Source organism: Leucopleurus acutus (assembly GCF_964270905.1).
Source record: "Leucopleurus acutus genome assembly, chromosome: 2".
Lineage (NCBI taxonomy): Eukaryota > Metazoa > Chordata > Mammalia > Artiodactyla > Delphinidae > Leucopleurus > Leucopleurus acutus.
Window position 1 is genome coordinate 2,031,402 of NC_139143.1, and position 12,196 is coordinate 2,043,597.

General features: G+C 64.1%; 1 protein-coding gene across 1 annotated transcript in view; it reads right to left on the minus strand.

Moving 5' to 3' along the window:
* IGFN1 (immunoglobulin like and fibronectin type III domain containing 1) overlaps positions 1-12,196 on the minus strand; it is a gene marked incomplete at both ends in the record, with an annotated part of 37,014 nt that overhangs the window by 12,277 nt on the left and 12,541 nt on the right. Inside the window, 12 exons of the mRNA XM_082834254.1 lie at positions 636-944; positions 1,645-1,840; positions 3,227-3,315; positions 4,292-4,594; positions 5,871-5,999; positions 6,842-7,015; positions 7,520-7,819; positions 8,307-8,606; positions 8,944-9,085; positions 9,705-9,829; positions 10,296-10,411; positions 10,577-10,697. Of these exons, the coding sequence (XP_082690380.1) occupies positions 636-944; positions 1,645-1,840; positions 3,227-3,315; positions 4,292-4,594; positions 5,871-5,999; positions 6,842-7,015; positions 7,520-7,819; positions 8,307-8,606; positions 8,944-9,085; positions 9,705-9,829; positions 10,296-10,411; positions 10,577-10,697 (2,304 nt within the window). The remainder of the gene's footprint in view (positions 1-635; positions 945-1,644; positions 1,841-3,226; positions 3,316-4,291; positions 4,595-5,870; positions 6,000-6,841; positions 7,016-7,519; positions 7,820-8,306; positions 8,607-8,943; positions 9,086-9,704; positions 9,830-10,295; positions 10,412-10,576; positions 10,698-12,196) is intronic.

Consider the following 12,196-nt stretch of genomic DNA (forward strand, 5'->3'; position numbering starts at 1 on the left):
GGGCTGCGGCGAGTCCCAAGCCCCTGGTGAACTCGGGCACTGCCTGGACCTTCCTGCCGTGTCTCACCTGCAAACTTGGCCCCAAGGCTGCTCTACTCATTTTTTATCCTTTTCTTAAGATAATTTTTGGACTTCTTTTTTCTGTACTACAAGCTAACACACGCTCAGTGTGGACAAATTGGAACATACAAGAAATCCAAGGGAGAAGGAATAAAAACCAAGCACAACCAATTACCTACCGATACCGCAGCTAGCATTTTGGTGTGGAACCTTTCAGACCTTTTTCTACTTTAGAAACTCGTGAAAGTGAGAGAACGAGCATCTGATTTCACGGCCTGCTTTTTCTGGCAACTGCTTTGAAGGTTCGCATCTATTTGACTGTAAAAGACTGTTTTCGGAGAACCACTGGTCTCTGTCTACCTTTTCGCCTGCCACTGACTCGAGAGGCCACCCAAGACCCGCAGACAGCTCCGCTCCTCGCGTTCTCCCCGCGGAAGAAGCGGGACCCACCCTGAATCGCAGACGCGGAGGACCCGGGCGCCGGCGGGCGGGGCGGGAGGTGGGAAGAGCGATGGACCGGCGGCTGTCCCCGCCCTCCCAGCCTCCGTCCCCGCCGCTGTCCGCGCGGAGCTCACCTGGCGGCTGCCGCGGGACGACCCAGGGCTGGCGCGTGTCCGAGGGCTCGCTGGCTCCCAGTTCGTTCTTGGCCACCACGCGGAAGTGGTACTCGTGGCCCGGGAGGACGCCCACCAGGGTGAAGCGGCAGGTGTGCAGGCGCTCGGCCGCGGGGCGCCAGGGCGCGTGCGGGGAGGAGCGCGTCAGCACCGTGTAGTGCAGCGGGGCGGCCCTCCCGTCGGCCTCGTCCGGGGACGGCACCCACTCGACGATCACTGAGCCCAGCGTGCCCTCCCGCAGGAGGATGGGCCCCGGGGCCCGTGGGCGCGCTGCGGGGACAGAGGGGTCAGGCTGGAGCCGGAAGTGCCCACCTGGCCTTGCCCAGGGCCCTGAGTCTTTCCAGGTCCCCAGGACCTGCCCGTGGTCCCCACTTCTTCCAGGGCCCTGGAGACACGGTCTCGCCAGGCAGGGGGCTGGAGCCAGAGAGAACTGGGCCAGTTCTGCAGTTACTGCTAGAGGGTGGGAAACCTCCAAAAAGACTCATTTTAATTCACTTTGTCTTGTAAGTAAAATGACACAGGAACAGAATGGGGGCTTCCATAAGACCAAGTTACAGAGCTCTCGCTGTTAGTTGCCCATCATTTCTGGGTTTCAGAAACCCTCCGGGGCTGGGGCTGGGGGAGACCACCTTTATCGCAGGGGAGGACCACAGACAATTCTTGCCACCGCTCTTCGGAGTGATGCGATGGTGGTGACTGTCTCCACTCACTGACCCGAAATGAGGGACAACAGAGGTCCGGGGAGGGCTGTGCTCAACTGTCCCCAACGCCCCCCCCCCCCCAGCCCTCGCCCGGAGAGAAGGACAGTGATACCCCCCTCCCCGGCCCCTCCTCCTTTCTCCCTTGGGGCGCATAAGAAGGGTCAGGGTGTGGTCACGGGCACACCCAGGCGGGTAGAATCCCGCAGACCTGTGACCAGGCCCTGGGGAGCGGCCCAGCCGTGTCCAGCCGCAGCCCGGGCCTGCCTCACCTGCCACCCTGAGGCGGAAGCTATAGGTGGCCTCCTCCCCCCGCGGACCCCTCAGCACCACAGTGTAGAGGCCGCTGTCAGCGAGGCTGGCCGCGGGGACCAGGAGCTGGGTGAGGCCATCCTTGACGGAGGTCACACTTCTTTTAGGCAAGGGCAAGCCATCCTTTAGCCAGGTCACGTCCGGCATGGAGGCGGCCTGGGACACGGAGGAAGGAGAGGTGAGAGGGGAGTTTCGTGGAAGCGATGGCTTTGAGCTGGGCTGAAGTGTAAGCGTGAGAAGAGCATCCTGAGAGGAGCATCTGGGTAGAGCCGCGGGGGGAGCAGGGGTGGGGGGAAAGGAGAGGAGGCTGCAAAGCGGGGTTTGCAAACACGTTAAGGGCCCCGCACATCACACCCATACAGACACCTGCGTCTCATTCTGTGAGCCACGAACCGCTGTTGTAAGGTTTAACCAGGAATTAGATCTGGCTTCACGGGGCTGGGGAAGCGAGGGCGGGCGGAAGTGGGGAGGACTCGTGGGAGGGGAGTGCTGACCACCCTGGTGCCCAGGCTGGGGTGCCAAGGGGGGGTATGACTGGGGGGTCCCTGCAATAGTCCAGGAGGGAGAGTATGGTGGCCTGACCCTGACCAGGGTGGGGGGACCAGTCCAGCTGCCTGATGGCTGCACCACCAACTCCCATGAGACCCTCAGCTCTGGGCGTCAGAGGCACCTGGGGATGCTAACAGTGACCTACCTCACAGGCTTGTCTGGGGACCCAAGAAGTTAACGATACAAACGGGCCCAACACAGAGCAAACACTTGGTGTGTCTTAAATACTTTTGTCATCATTACCATCGTCATGATTATGGTCTAATAGTTAAGAACATGTAATTTAGAGTTAGGTCTGGGTTTGGGTCTGACTCCACCCCGTATGAGTTTCCCACGCAGATGATGATGATTTTAACAACAACAACAACAATAATAATACTGGGCACTTGCCATGTGCCCAGCACTATTTATGTCCTTTCAAGTATTAATTCCTTGAATCCTCAGAACAACCCTTTGAGATAAGTTACTATTAATACCCTCTCTTGACATGAGGACGTCGGAACACAGAGAGGTTAAGCTACGTGTCCAAAGTCAAACAGCTAGTGAGCCATGAGGTCAGAATTTGAATCCAGCCACCTGTGCTTCTAACCACACTGGCTGCTGTACTACACGTACAAACGCAGGCTACGTACTCTCACAACAGACATTCTGGAGTCAAGGGGCATCACCCCGCTGCAGGGAACCCTTCCCAGACTAAGGAGGTGGAGAAGTGGGTGGGGGGAGGGGACGGGGCGAGGGTTTAGAGGTGCAGTACCGAAAGTCACCACCAGAGGGCGGCGTGGAGAGGAGCAGAGTGGCCACCCAGCTTCCAGGGGAGGGCTGTCCCTGCCCGGAGGACCCGACCCTCCCCTCCCCTCCCCTCCCCTCCCCTTCTCTTTGCGGCCTGATTTCCAGCACAAGCGCAGGTCCCTGACTAGGGGCCAGAAAGGAGCCGGGAAGAAAGGAGGCCCACAGGGCTGAGACTGCCTGCTGCAGCCCACTAGATGTGCTCACCTCAAAGTGGACAGGCACACGAACTGTGTCCCCAGCTCTGACCGTCCGCGAGTCCTTCGTGCTGGCGTCCATGAGGAACTTGGGACAGACTGGAACACACGGGGTGGCCTGTCACCTCCCTCTGCATTTGGGCCCCAGCCCTGGTCACCAACCAGGCAGGGCTGCAGGGGGACTAGACGCTAGGCCAGCCCAGTGATGCTGAAATCCCCACTGGACGTTGGACAGGGGGCCCTGCAGGAACTGGCGAGGGGGCCGGGGGGGGGGAATGCTGGGGGCAGCCGCAGGGCTGGGGAAGGGGGGAGAGGGATGGGGGCTGAGGAAGGGAAGCCGCCAGGGGCCGCCTTAGGGTCAGGCGGGGCGGAGGGGGATGGTGAGAAAGTAACCCAGCTCTTGTGTTTTGCAGGTGAAACAACTGCCCATCTGAGGCAGGAAGTGGCCCCAGAGCCCGGGATTTGGGGCAGAGCCAGGACGGGCTCTGGGTTGCGGCCAGACTCAAGGTGATTTTCTTTGTGTGTCTCCCTTACATCACAAGGACAGCTGGCGTCTGCTGGGATGGCCCAGTGTCAGCTTGGGCCAAAGACAGGTCAGCTGCTCCAGCAGTTAACGCCCCCGGGGAAGACAGTCCACCTTCGCGTAACAGGGATGGGGGCATCTTCTGCACTGACGTGAACTCGGGAGCTGAGAGGCAGCCGGCCTTCTCAGGCCACGCTGGGGAGGCAGCAAAGAGTTCTGCAGCGAGCCTGGGCTTTGGGGTCAGTCGCCTGGCTGGCACCCGGGCTCTGCGGCATACCAGTGGTACGGCCCAGGGCAGTGGAATGCTGACCTCGGTTTCCTTATCTGTAAGTTGGGGATAGTATTGACCTTGTAGGATTTTCATGAGTTGCAATGAAAATGCGTTTCTGAAAGGGCCTGCCTAGCCCAGTGCCCTGCTCTTACTAGGCACCCAAGACGTGACACTCCACTAAGCGGGGGTGGGGGTGGGGGTCGCGGCTCAGCTAGCGCATGGGTGCAGCTCGGAGGCCCTCCCCAGGAAGGGCCTGGGCTGGAGGAGGGAGGTGGACTCACCACTGACGGGCATGGCTTGCACCACCGTGTCCAGGGCAGTGGGAGGGCCTCGGCCCCCGTCATTCACGGCTGTCACCCGCACGAAGTAGCCCTCCCGAGGCCGCAGCCCCTTGATTGTGTAGGTAGTGCCCGGCACGGTGCCTGCGTGGCATGGACTCCACTGCGGGCTGGCTGAGTCGCCCAGCTCTACCACGTAGCCCAGCGCTTCGTCGCCGTCCTGGGGGTCCGGTTGGGCCCAGCTCAGGGTGATGCTGGCGTGCAACGTGTCCGTGACCTGGAGATCCCTCACGGGCCCGGGGGGTCCTGGCCAGGCACCACGGGGTGTCAGGAGCGGCAACACCTCTCCTGAGGGAGGCCCCTCGGTGGCCACTCACTGGTTTTCCATGGGCGGCTGGGGATTGCTTTCACTGAGGGGTCCGCCTCCAGGCTTTGCTAAAGCACCTGCCGGAACCCAAACCCTTGCCCTACCCCGGACTCTTCCTCAGTCTGCACCACCCATCCCAGCTAGCCTCCTCCGGGAAGCCTCCCCCGACTCCTTCCACCCACTCGCCAACCTGCCAACGCCCTTCCCCTAACTGCCCTTCCATAATTCCCCCAATCTGCTGTTTTCAACGACGAGCCCTTAGGCTCCAACACCCCTGAAGACTAGAATTCTCTTTTTGTGGTGAGCATTAAGCTCCTGGCCGAGACTGCCTTGGGCACTTAGTCCGTAGTTTGTGCTCTTTACCTGTAAAATGGGAACGACAACAGCACACAGCACAGGCCCACCCGCCCACGAGGGTCCAGGACAAAGGTGTGGGCTGTGTAAAGGGCTCTGTAGGCTGCACGGCGGTCCAGGGCTCTGGCCTTCAAACCTGGGGAGCCACCTGGGGGCAATCCCTGGGCACCCAGCCCCCCAGACTCCCTGTGTCTCTCCAGGCCCCGGCTGACACGGAAGGACACCCCTGGCACATCCACAAGGGCCAGGAACGTGCTGCTCCCCCAGGGCTTGTCACCAGCGGGCTCATGAGGGTAAGAGCTCAGGAGAGGCGCAAAGAGCAGCTGTAGGCCGCGGAGGGGTGCTTTGACAGGTGTTTCGTGGAATAGGTATTCTCTGCTTGAATTTGGGAAATTTGGATCAAACAAAGCAGGGCAGGTTTCTCTTCTGTAGGGCTTGGAAATGTCCTAGGCTGCCTGTCGTGGACACGTGGACCACAGGTCATGCTGCTCTAGACCAGAAGTGTCCCAAGGATGCACCTGGTTCCAGCCCCCAGCAGGTGGCGACGAGCAGATGCTCGCTGGATGGAGAGCTGATGGCGAGGCTCCCCATGACCACCCCCTCCCTGTAGGGATGGTGTCCCCTCACCGGGGGATGCTTACAGATGGGACCAAGTGAGCGGGCTGACCTGGGGAAGCGCTCTTCCAATCCCCATTTCTGGCCCCGGGGCCTGTCTGGTCCCAGTGTAGGGCCCCTAAGGTTTGCCTCGCCCGCAGGGCCTTTCGACCTTTATCCCCCAGCCATCCTGAGGTCTCCTTCGGGACTGCCCCGGCCTGCTCATGCCACGGCCACCACCCTCTCCCGGGTTGGCACTCCGCTTACTCATGGGGTCCTGAGCAAAGACGGCATCCGATGGGGGCCCAGGCTCCCCGGGGCCAGAGGGGGCCACGGCTGTGACCCGGAACTCGTACTGACAGCCCTGCCTCAGGTCCAGTACCGTCCACTTCTTCTCTGTGGGAAGCCCACCCACATTAGTCCCGCCTGACGGGGCCGGGCGGTGCCTGGACGAGACCAGCCTGGCCCTACACCTCCCTGTCCCCCAGCCCCCAGCCGGCTCTGACTCGTCCTCTCCAAGGGGAGAAGCGTGCGCTCGGGGTCTCAGGGTCCGAATCCCTGTCTGGTTCTGCCGCTAATGTGCTGGGGAGTCTCAGGCAAATGCCTTCATGGCTCTGGTTCCCTCTGCCTTAGAGCTGCTGTCCTATTTCAGTAAAATGGAACCACTCAGCAGTGTAGGTACAGAAGGTGTCCTCAGTCCGTGGCCCCCTTTCCAGAGACGGAAGGCCGAGGCTCCGGGGGGCACAGCCTGGCACCCAGCACAGCCTGCCTGGAGCTCTGAACCCCTCTTTCTCCTACTAGCCTGGGCTTGGGCTTTTCTGAGTTTGTTCTGGGCTCCGAAAGCAGTTTCTTGGAATCTACTCAGGGGGCCGGGACACTTCTCCCTGTCATCATGCGGATGAGAAAGCTCACGTTAGACAGAAACGCGGCGTGAGACTTCCGCTAAACCAGGCTTTGGGCCAGACCGCTCTTTGCTTGGGGAAGGGGCACTGCCCTGTGTGTCGAAGGACATGCCGCAGCATCTCAGTCCCTTCACACGAGAGGCCACCCCCATCTTCCCCCTTCAGTGTGATACCCCCAAATTGCTGGATGTTGCCAAACGCCCCGGGAGGGAAACCACCACCAGCGAGACCGTCATACTAAAGTGATCTGGCTAGATGCTGCTACAGCACCTCGGGCCGGGGGTCCAGGGAGGCTCTGGAGGCCAGGACGATGCAGACCACCGCCAGGCTGCTCACCAGGTACCGGCTGCTGGTTCACTGCCACCCAGGTGTTCCTTCCCTTCTTGCGCTTCTCGATCAGGTAGCCCAGGATGCGGGCACTGCCCGGGCCCCGAGGTGCCGTCCACGACAGAGTGACGCTTTGGCTGGAGGCCGACAGGATGGCTGGCGGGGGAGGGGGCCCGGGCAGAACTGGGGGCAGAGAGGGTGCTGGTCAGTCCGGGGCTGGGAGAGGCGCCGGCTCCCGGGGGGTCCTTGTGGAGGAGCGGGCATCTGGGGCCAGCCACATGCTATCCCTTCTTTGGGGTGTCAGGGGTCTGAGCCAGCCCGAAGTTTGGGGGCAAGAGTGGTGGAAACAGAGAAGCACTGTGGCCTGGGGGCTAGAGCCAGCCCTGAGGCCCTCAGCCCTGAGGCCCTGGGAGATGCTGCAGATGGAGGACGATGCCGGTCCATCCCAGGGGCCTGGGACAGCGGCTCTGCCGGTCCGCCCCCGTCCCGCAGAGCCACAGCTGGAGAAGACCCCGCACATCCTGCTTTGCTGATCTGGCCGCCAGGCCCCACAGGAGCTGGGGTGAGGCTCTCACAGAGCTCTCAAAGGGCCTCGAGACCCCCAGGATGTCGGCTGGCGGCCCCCGGTCTCTGGGCACAGTGGGGAGCCCGGCACGTCCCCTCCCTGGCCCCGGGCTGTCCTCTCACCCTCGGGAGCCACCAGCACCTCGTCGGACTCCAGGGCCTCCCCAGGCCCCTCCGCGGTCACGGCCCGCACGCGGAAGCGGTACTTCTTGCCCTGCTCCGCCTCGGCGTCTGTGAAGGTGGTGCTGTCCGCAGGGGGCTCGCCCACCTTCAGCCAAGTGCCGAGGCCAGCCTGCCGCCTCTCCACCACGTAGTGCTGCAGGGCCCGGCCCCCGTCGTCCGTCGGGGGCCGCCAGCAGAGGCAGACGCCAGCCCCGTGGCCGTCCTGCACCTCCAGGGGGCCCTGTGGGGGCTGAGGCTTGTCTGGGGAGCCCCGAGAGGAGCAGGAGAAGGGGGGTCAGAGGGGCCGCAGGGGAGGGGCGCTGGGCTCCTCCTATCAGCAGACGAGCCTGCCCGGGGCTGGATGTCCTGGGTGGGCATCACCTCGCAGCGTCCCTGGTCTCCACCCCCGACATGCACACCCCCGGAAGGTGACACAGAATGCACCAGCCCCGAGCCCAGATGGGCACGGTCTTCTGCCCACAGGCAGTCCCACCTCACTGGCACAACTCAGGTCTGGGGGCCACCACCCACCCAGCGACACCCCTAGGGCCCGGTGTGTCAGCTGCAGACACATGGCCCGGCTCCCCCCAGTCTGAGGAGGGGCGAGGACAGCTAGGGGTAGCTTTGGGTCTTAAATAGCATGCACGTGAGGGTTAATACCAGGCACACCCCCCCCCCCCCCAGGGCCCGCCCCGCTGCCAGGGAGGGCTCAGCGGGGCCGGGGACAGGGCTGGGGCCAGGCTGGCACCTAGGACTTGCAGGGTGAGCTCGGCCCGCAGGGAGCCGCCCTTGCTGCTCAGAGCCACACTGTACTGGCCGCAGTCCTTCCTGCTGGCGCTGGGGAGACACAGCCGCGTGGAGCTGTCCCCCACTGCCACCTGGGCCCCTCCGCCGTCGCCGCCGGCCACCTTGGCCCCGTCCTTGCTCCAGGTGGCCTGGACCGGGAGGCAGCTCTGGAAGGCGACCTTCATGGTCACTGGCTCCCCCGCCTTGACCACCAGCGGCTCCCTCAGCTTCGCCATCATGTCGGGAGCGATGACCGGGGGCTCTGGGGAGAGGACAGGGCACAAGGAGTCAAAGACGGTGGGCACCGGGCACCCGGGGGCAGGGAAGGAAGGGCCCAGAGACACAGCCCCCTCCCCGCCTCGTGAGAACGGGCAGGAGGGACCCAGGGGCTTCATCTGCAGCAGGACGGATGGGGCCGGACCTCTCTGAGGACGTGCTGACAGGAATGGGGAGCGTGTGGTTGCTTTTTAAAACCATCCCCTCGACCGAGGGTGAGATCGCCACGGGCTGCAGGCTGGCGACACGGCCAGACGTTCAGCAGTGGCATGTGTCGCCGGCCAAGAGCCCGCCTGGCAGGAAAGGGCAGGGCCGGGCCTCACCGAGGACGGTCAGCGTGGCCTCGCTCTGCTGGTCGCCGGCTCCAAAGCTGTACCTCCCAGCCTGGGTCCCCTCCACGCGGGCAATGAGGAGCCTGTGCTCCAGCCCGTCTTGCTCGAACGCGACTCCGTCCTGGGCGCTGAGCTGGGAACGAGGCCACAGAGGACCGTCACCCACCCCGTCCAGCCCCTCCCACCGCGGGCCAGGGCCTTTTCTAAAGGCAACTGCGGGAATGAACTGAACGCTCGTCGTGTGCTCGGCTGGAGCCAGTCACCCGCTTCAGTGTCTCATCAACTGTCCACGACCTGTGAAGTGGGCACCGCTGTTAGCCCATTTTACAGGTGCGGAAGCCAGAGGCCACGGCCGCGGTGAGTGGCCGCACTGGGGTCAGCCCGGTCCGGTGGACGCCAAGGCCCTGCTCCAGAACCCTTGACTACCCCCTGCTGAGATGACAGCTAAAGGGTCGAGGGCCGTTCAGGGAGCCGAGAGCCCGTCCGGCTGGGCCGAGGAGGCGGCCTCCGTACCGGCCTTGAAGGACAGGCAGACTTCCAGAGGTGCCGGGGCAGGACAGCAGTTTGGATGTGGAGGGAGGGCCAGGGGCGTGTACAGGGAGTGGTGAGTGGGAGACACGCCCACTTAAAAAATCCGGTTTATTCCAAGCTGGCGCGTTGGTATAAGGAAGAGTGAAAAATCTCTCTACGCCTCTCTGCTTCACTCATCCCTCCCCGCAAACCGGCCGGTAAGGAGGTGGTGGTGGGGGTACCTTGACTCCATCCTTAAACCAGGCTCCGGGTCCCAGGTCGCTGGTGAGGGTGCAGGAGAGCACAGCAGCCTCCCCGCGCTGCACCTCCAAGTCAGCCAGGCCCTGGGAGAAGTGGCCTGTAGGGCCTGGAGGGACACAGCGGAGGGTGGAGGACGGGCGCCCAGGGATCCCCCTGCCGCCCAGCCTCCCACCATACCCCGGGAGGCCACACGTCTTGCCAGCGAGGCCAGACCATCCGGTTTTCTCTGCAGAGCCCAGGCTGGTGCAGGGGATCTGGGGGGCCAGGGAGATGAGGGGCCCTTAAGTCACACAGGGTGACATCTGGGGGACCCACAGCGAGTTAGTTCAACAAGTCCAGTGCTTTGGACACGGGGCGTCAAGACAGACACCAGGAGGGCTCCGAGCCCCGTGCAGCCTGCATCCCCCCACACAAGGAGGAAGAGGTTGCCTCCTGAATGGGGAAGAGATCCCTGGAAATGGGGGTCGCTGATAGCAACTAACTCCTGGGTCTGGGAATGGCCCAGGCACCCCAGTGTCCAGGGAGCCCCCCTTGGCTACCGCCTGGAGCCAGGGCGGCTGAGAGGCACTTACCCCGCGCCTCCTGGGAGAAACCGCCGGCGCCAGGCTTGTGTCTGGATCCGGGACTCCGGGTGGCGTCCGTCCTCTGGCCGCGGACGTCCGACCCGCCCTCTTTGCCGGCTTTCCTGCTGCCGGGACAGCTGGGGGCCTTCCCTGGGCATCCCCCGTCCTCTCCCCCAGGCGGTTCCCCCGGGTCTCTGGTCTTATGTGCTCCCCACCTCTTTGCTGCTCCAACCTCGACCCTGGACCACGTCTGAGTCCTGCTCCTGAACGGACCGAGCCTCCTTTCTGACCTGCCTGACTCCTTGGCTGCCCGGCCCTCGTACTCCTTTAGGGCCCCTGGACGTCGGGCCGTATCATCCTTAGCCTCCAGGGACCCCTGCTCCCTCAGGAAGCCCCTTCCTCCCCTCTGTCCTGTGCCCAGCTGAGAGCCGGGCCCCTGGGTCCCCTGAGACCCGTCTCCAGAGCCTTTTCTGCCGAAGCGACCATCTGGGCCCTCCCAGGCTCCCTGGCGTCCCGAATCCCCAGGCCTTTGGGCGGAACCATTCTCCCTCCTAGCAGAAGTCCCCTTACCCGGGACACCTGAGTCCCCTGGGCCGCTAGCCGTGCTTCTTCCAAGACCTGAAGTTTTGCCATCTGGGAACCCTGGGCTTTGCCCCCCACCAGCCTCCTCTCTGCCTGGAGCCCCCTCCCAGCCCCAGGAGGCTTGTGGCCCTTCATGGGTCCCCCCGAAAGTGGCATCTTCCTCCTGCAGGGATCTTGAAGCCCTGGAGCCTGGGGGCCGGTCCCTGGCACCTGTGCTGTCTTGGCCAGACCCCTGGTCTTCCCAGCCTGGGCCCCAAGCGTGGCTTTCTCCACGCCCACCGGCGGACCCTGACATGGATCTGCCCCTTTCCCCGGGCATCCGGCTGCTGTCCAGACCCTGGCCTGTACCTGCTGAGCCCCCCAACCCTGCCCCCATCCTCCCGCCACCCAGCTGCGCAGCCCCGGAGCCCTGAGGTGCCAACGCCCCCTGCCCAGCCGCTGGACCCCTGTCTGCAGCCTTAGCGCCTGACCCCATCTCCCCAGAACCCCCTGAGTCGCCCCTATAACCAGCCTCACCCCCTGACCCCGTTGCTCCAAGGCCTCCTGAACCACCTCTAAAGCCTGCCGCACCCCTTGGCTCCGTGGCCCCAGGCTCGAGACCCCGCGACGCCCCTCCGTTGGCTGACGTGCTTCCGGTGGGCAGAGGCCCTGCAGCTCGTGATCCCTGCCCGGGGCCCAGCGCTTCACCGGACTCATCAGCGCCCCGGCTCTCGGAGGCCGGCCCCGCGCGAGGAGCTCGTGCCGGGGGGCCCCGGGTAGCACCCCCAGAGCTGGCTCCGTCTCCAGAGCCCCCGGCACCAAGGCCCCTGGCTCCGTCCGCATCTCGCACTTTGCCCGCTGCCCTCAGAGACCCTGAAGCCCCAGAGCCATCTTCATGGCCTCCTTCTCCAGAAGCCCCCAGAGCCCCCGGGGCTCTGAAGCCCCCGTAATCCCCAGTCTGACCCCAAGGCCCTATTCTCCCCGAGCCCCGTGGTCCTGCCCCTGTGGCAGAGGCCCCGAGGCCACCTCGGCCCATCTCACCTCCGGGTCCTTTCGCCCTGGAGCTCCGTGGCCCATCCCAGAAATCCGGCTCAGACCCCATGGCCCCTGCACCTCTGAACCCATCCGTGTCTCCCAGTGTCCCACCAGGGCCCGAAGGACCTCTAAGCCTGTGGCTTCTGGCCTCCACTCCCCGACCAGAACCCATCAGCCCAGCCACCTGGGTGCCCCCCTCACCCCCTTGCCCCCCACCAGACCCCAGCACTCCAGGCCCACAGTGGGCCCCGGATTTGCTGGGGCTGGACCGTGTGTCATCCCGAGGGCCTGGGCCCTCAGACCCTCTTCTGCCC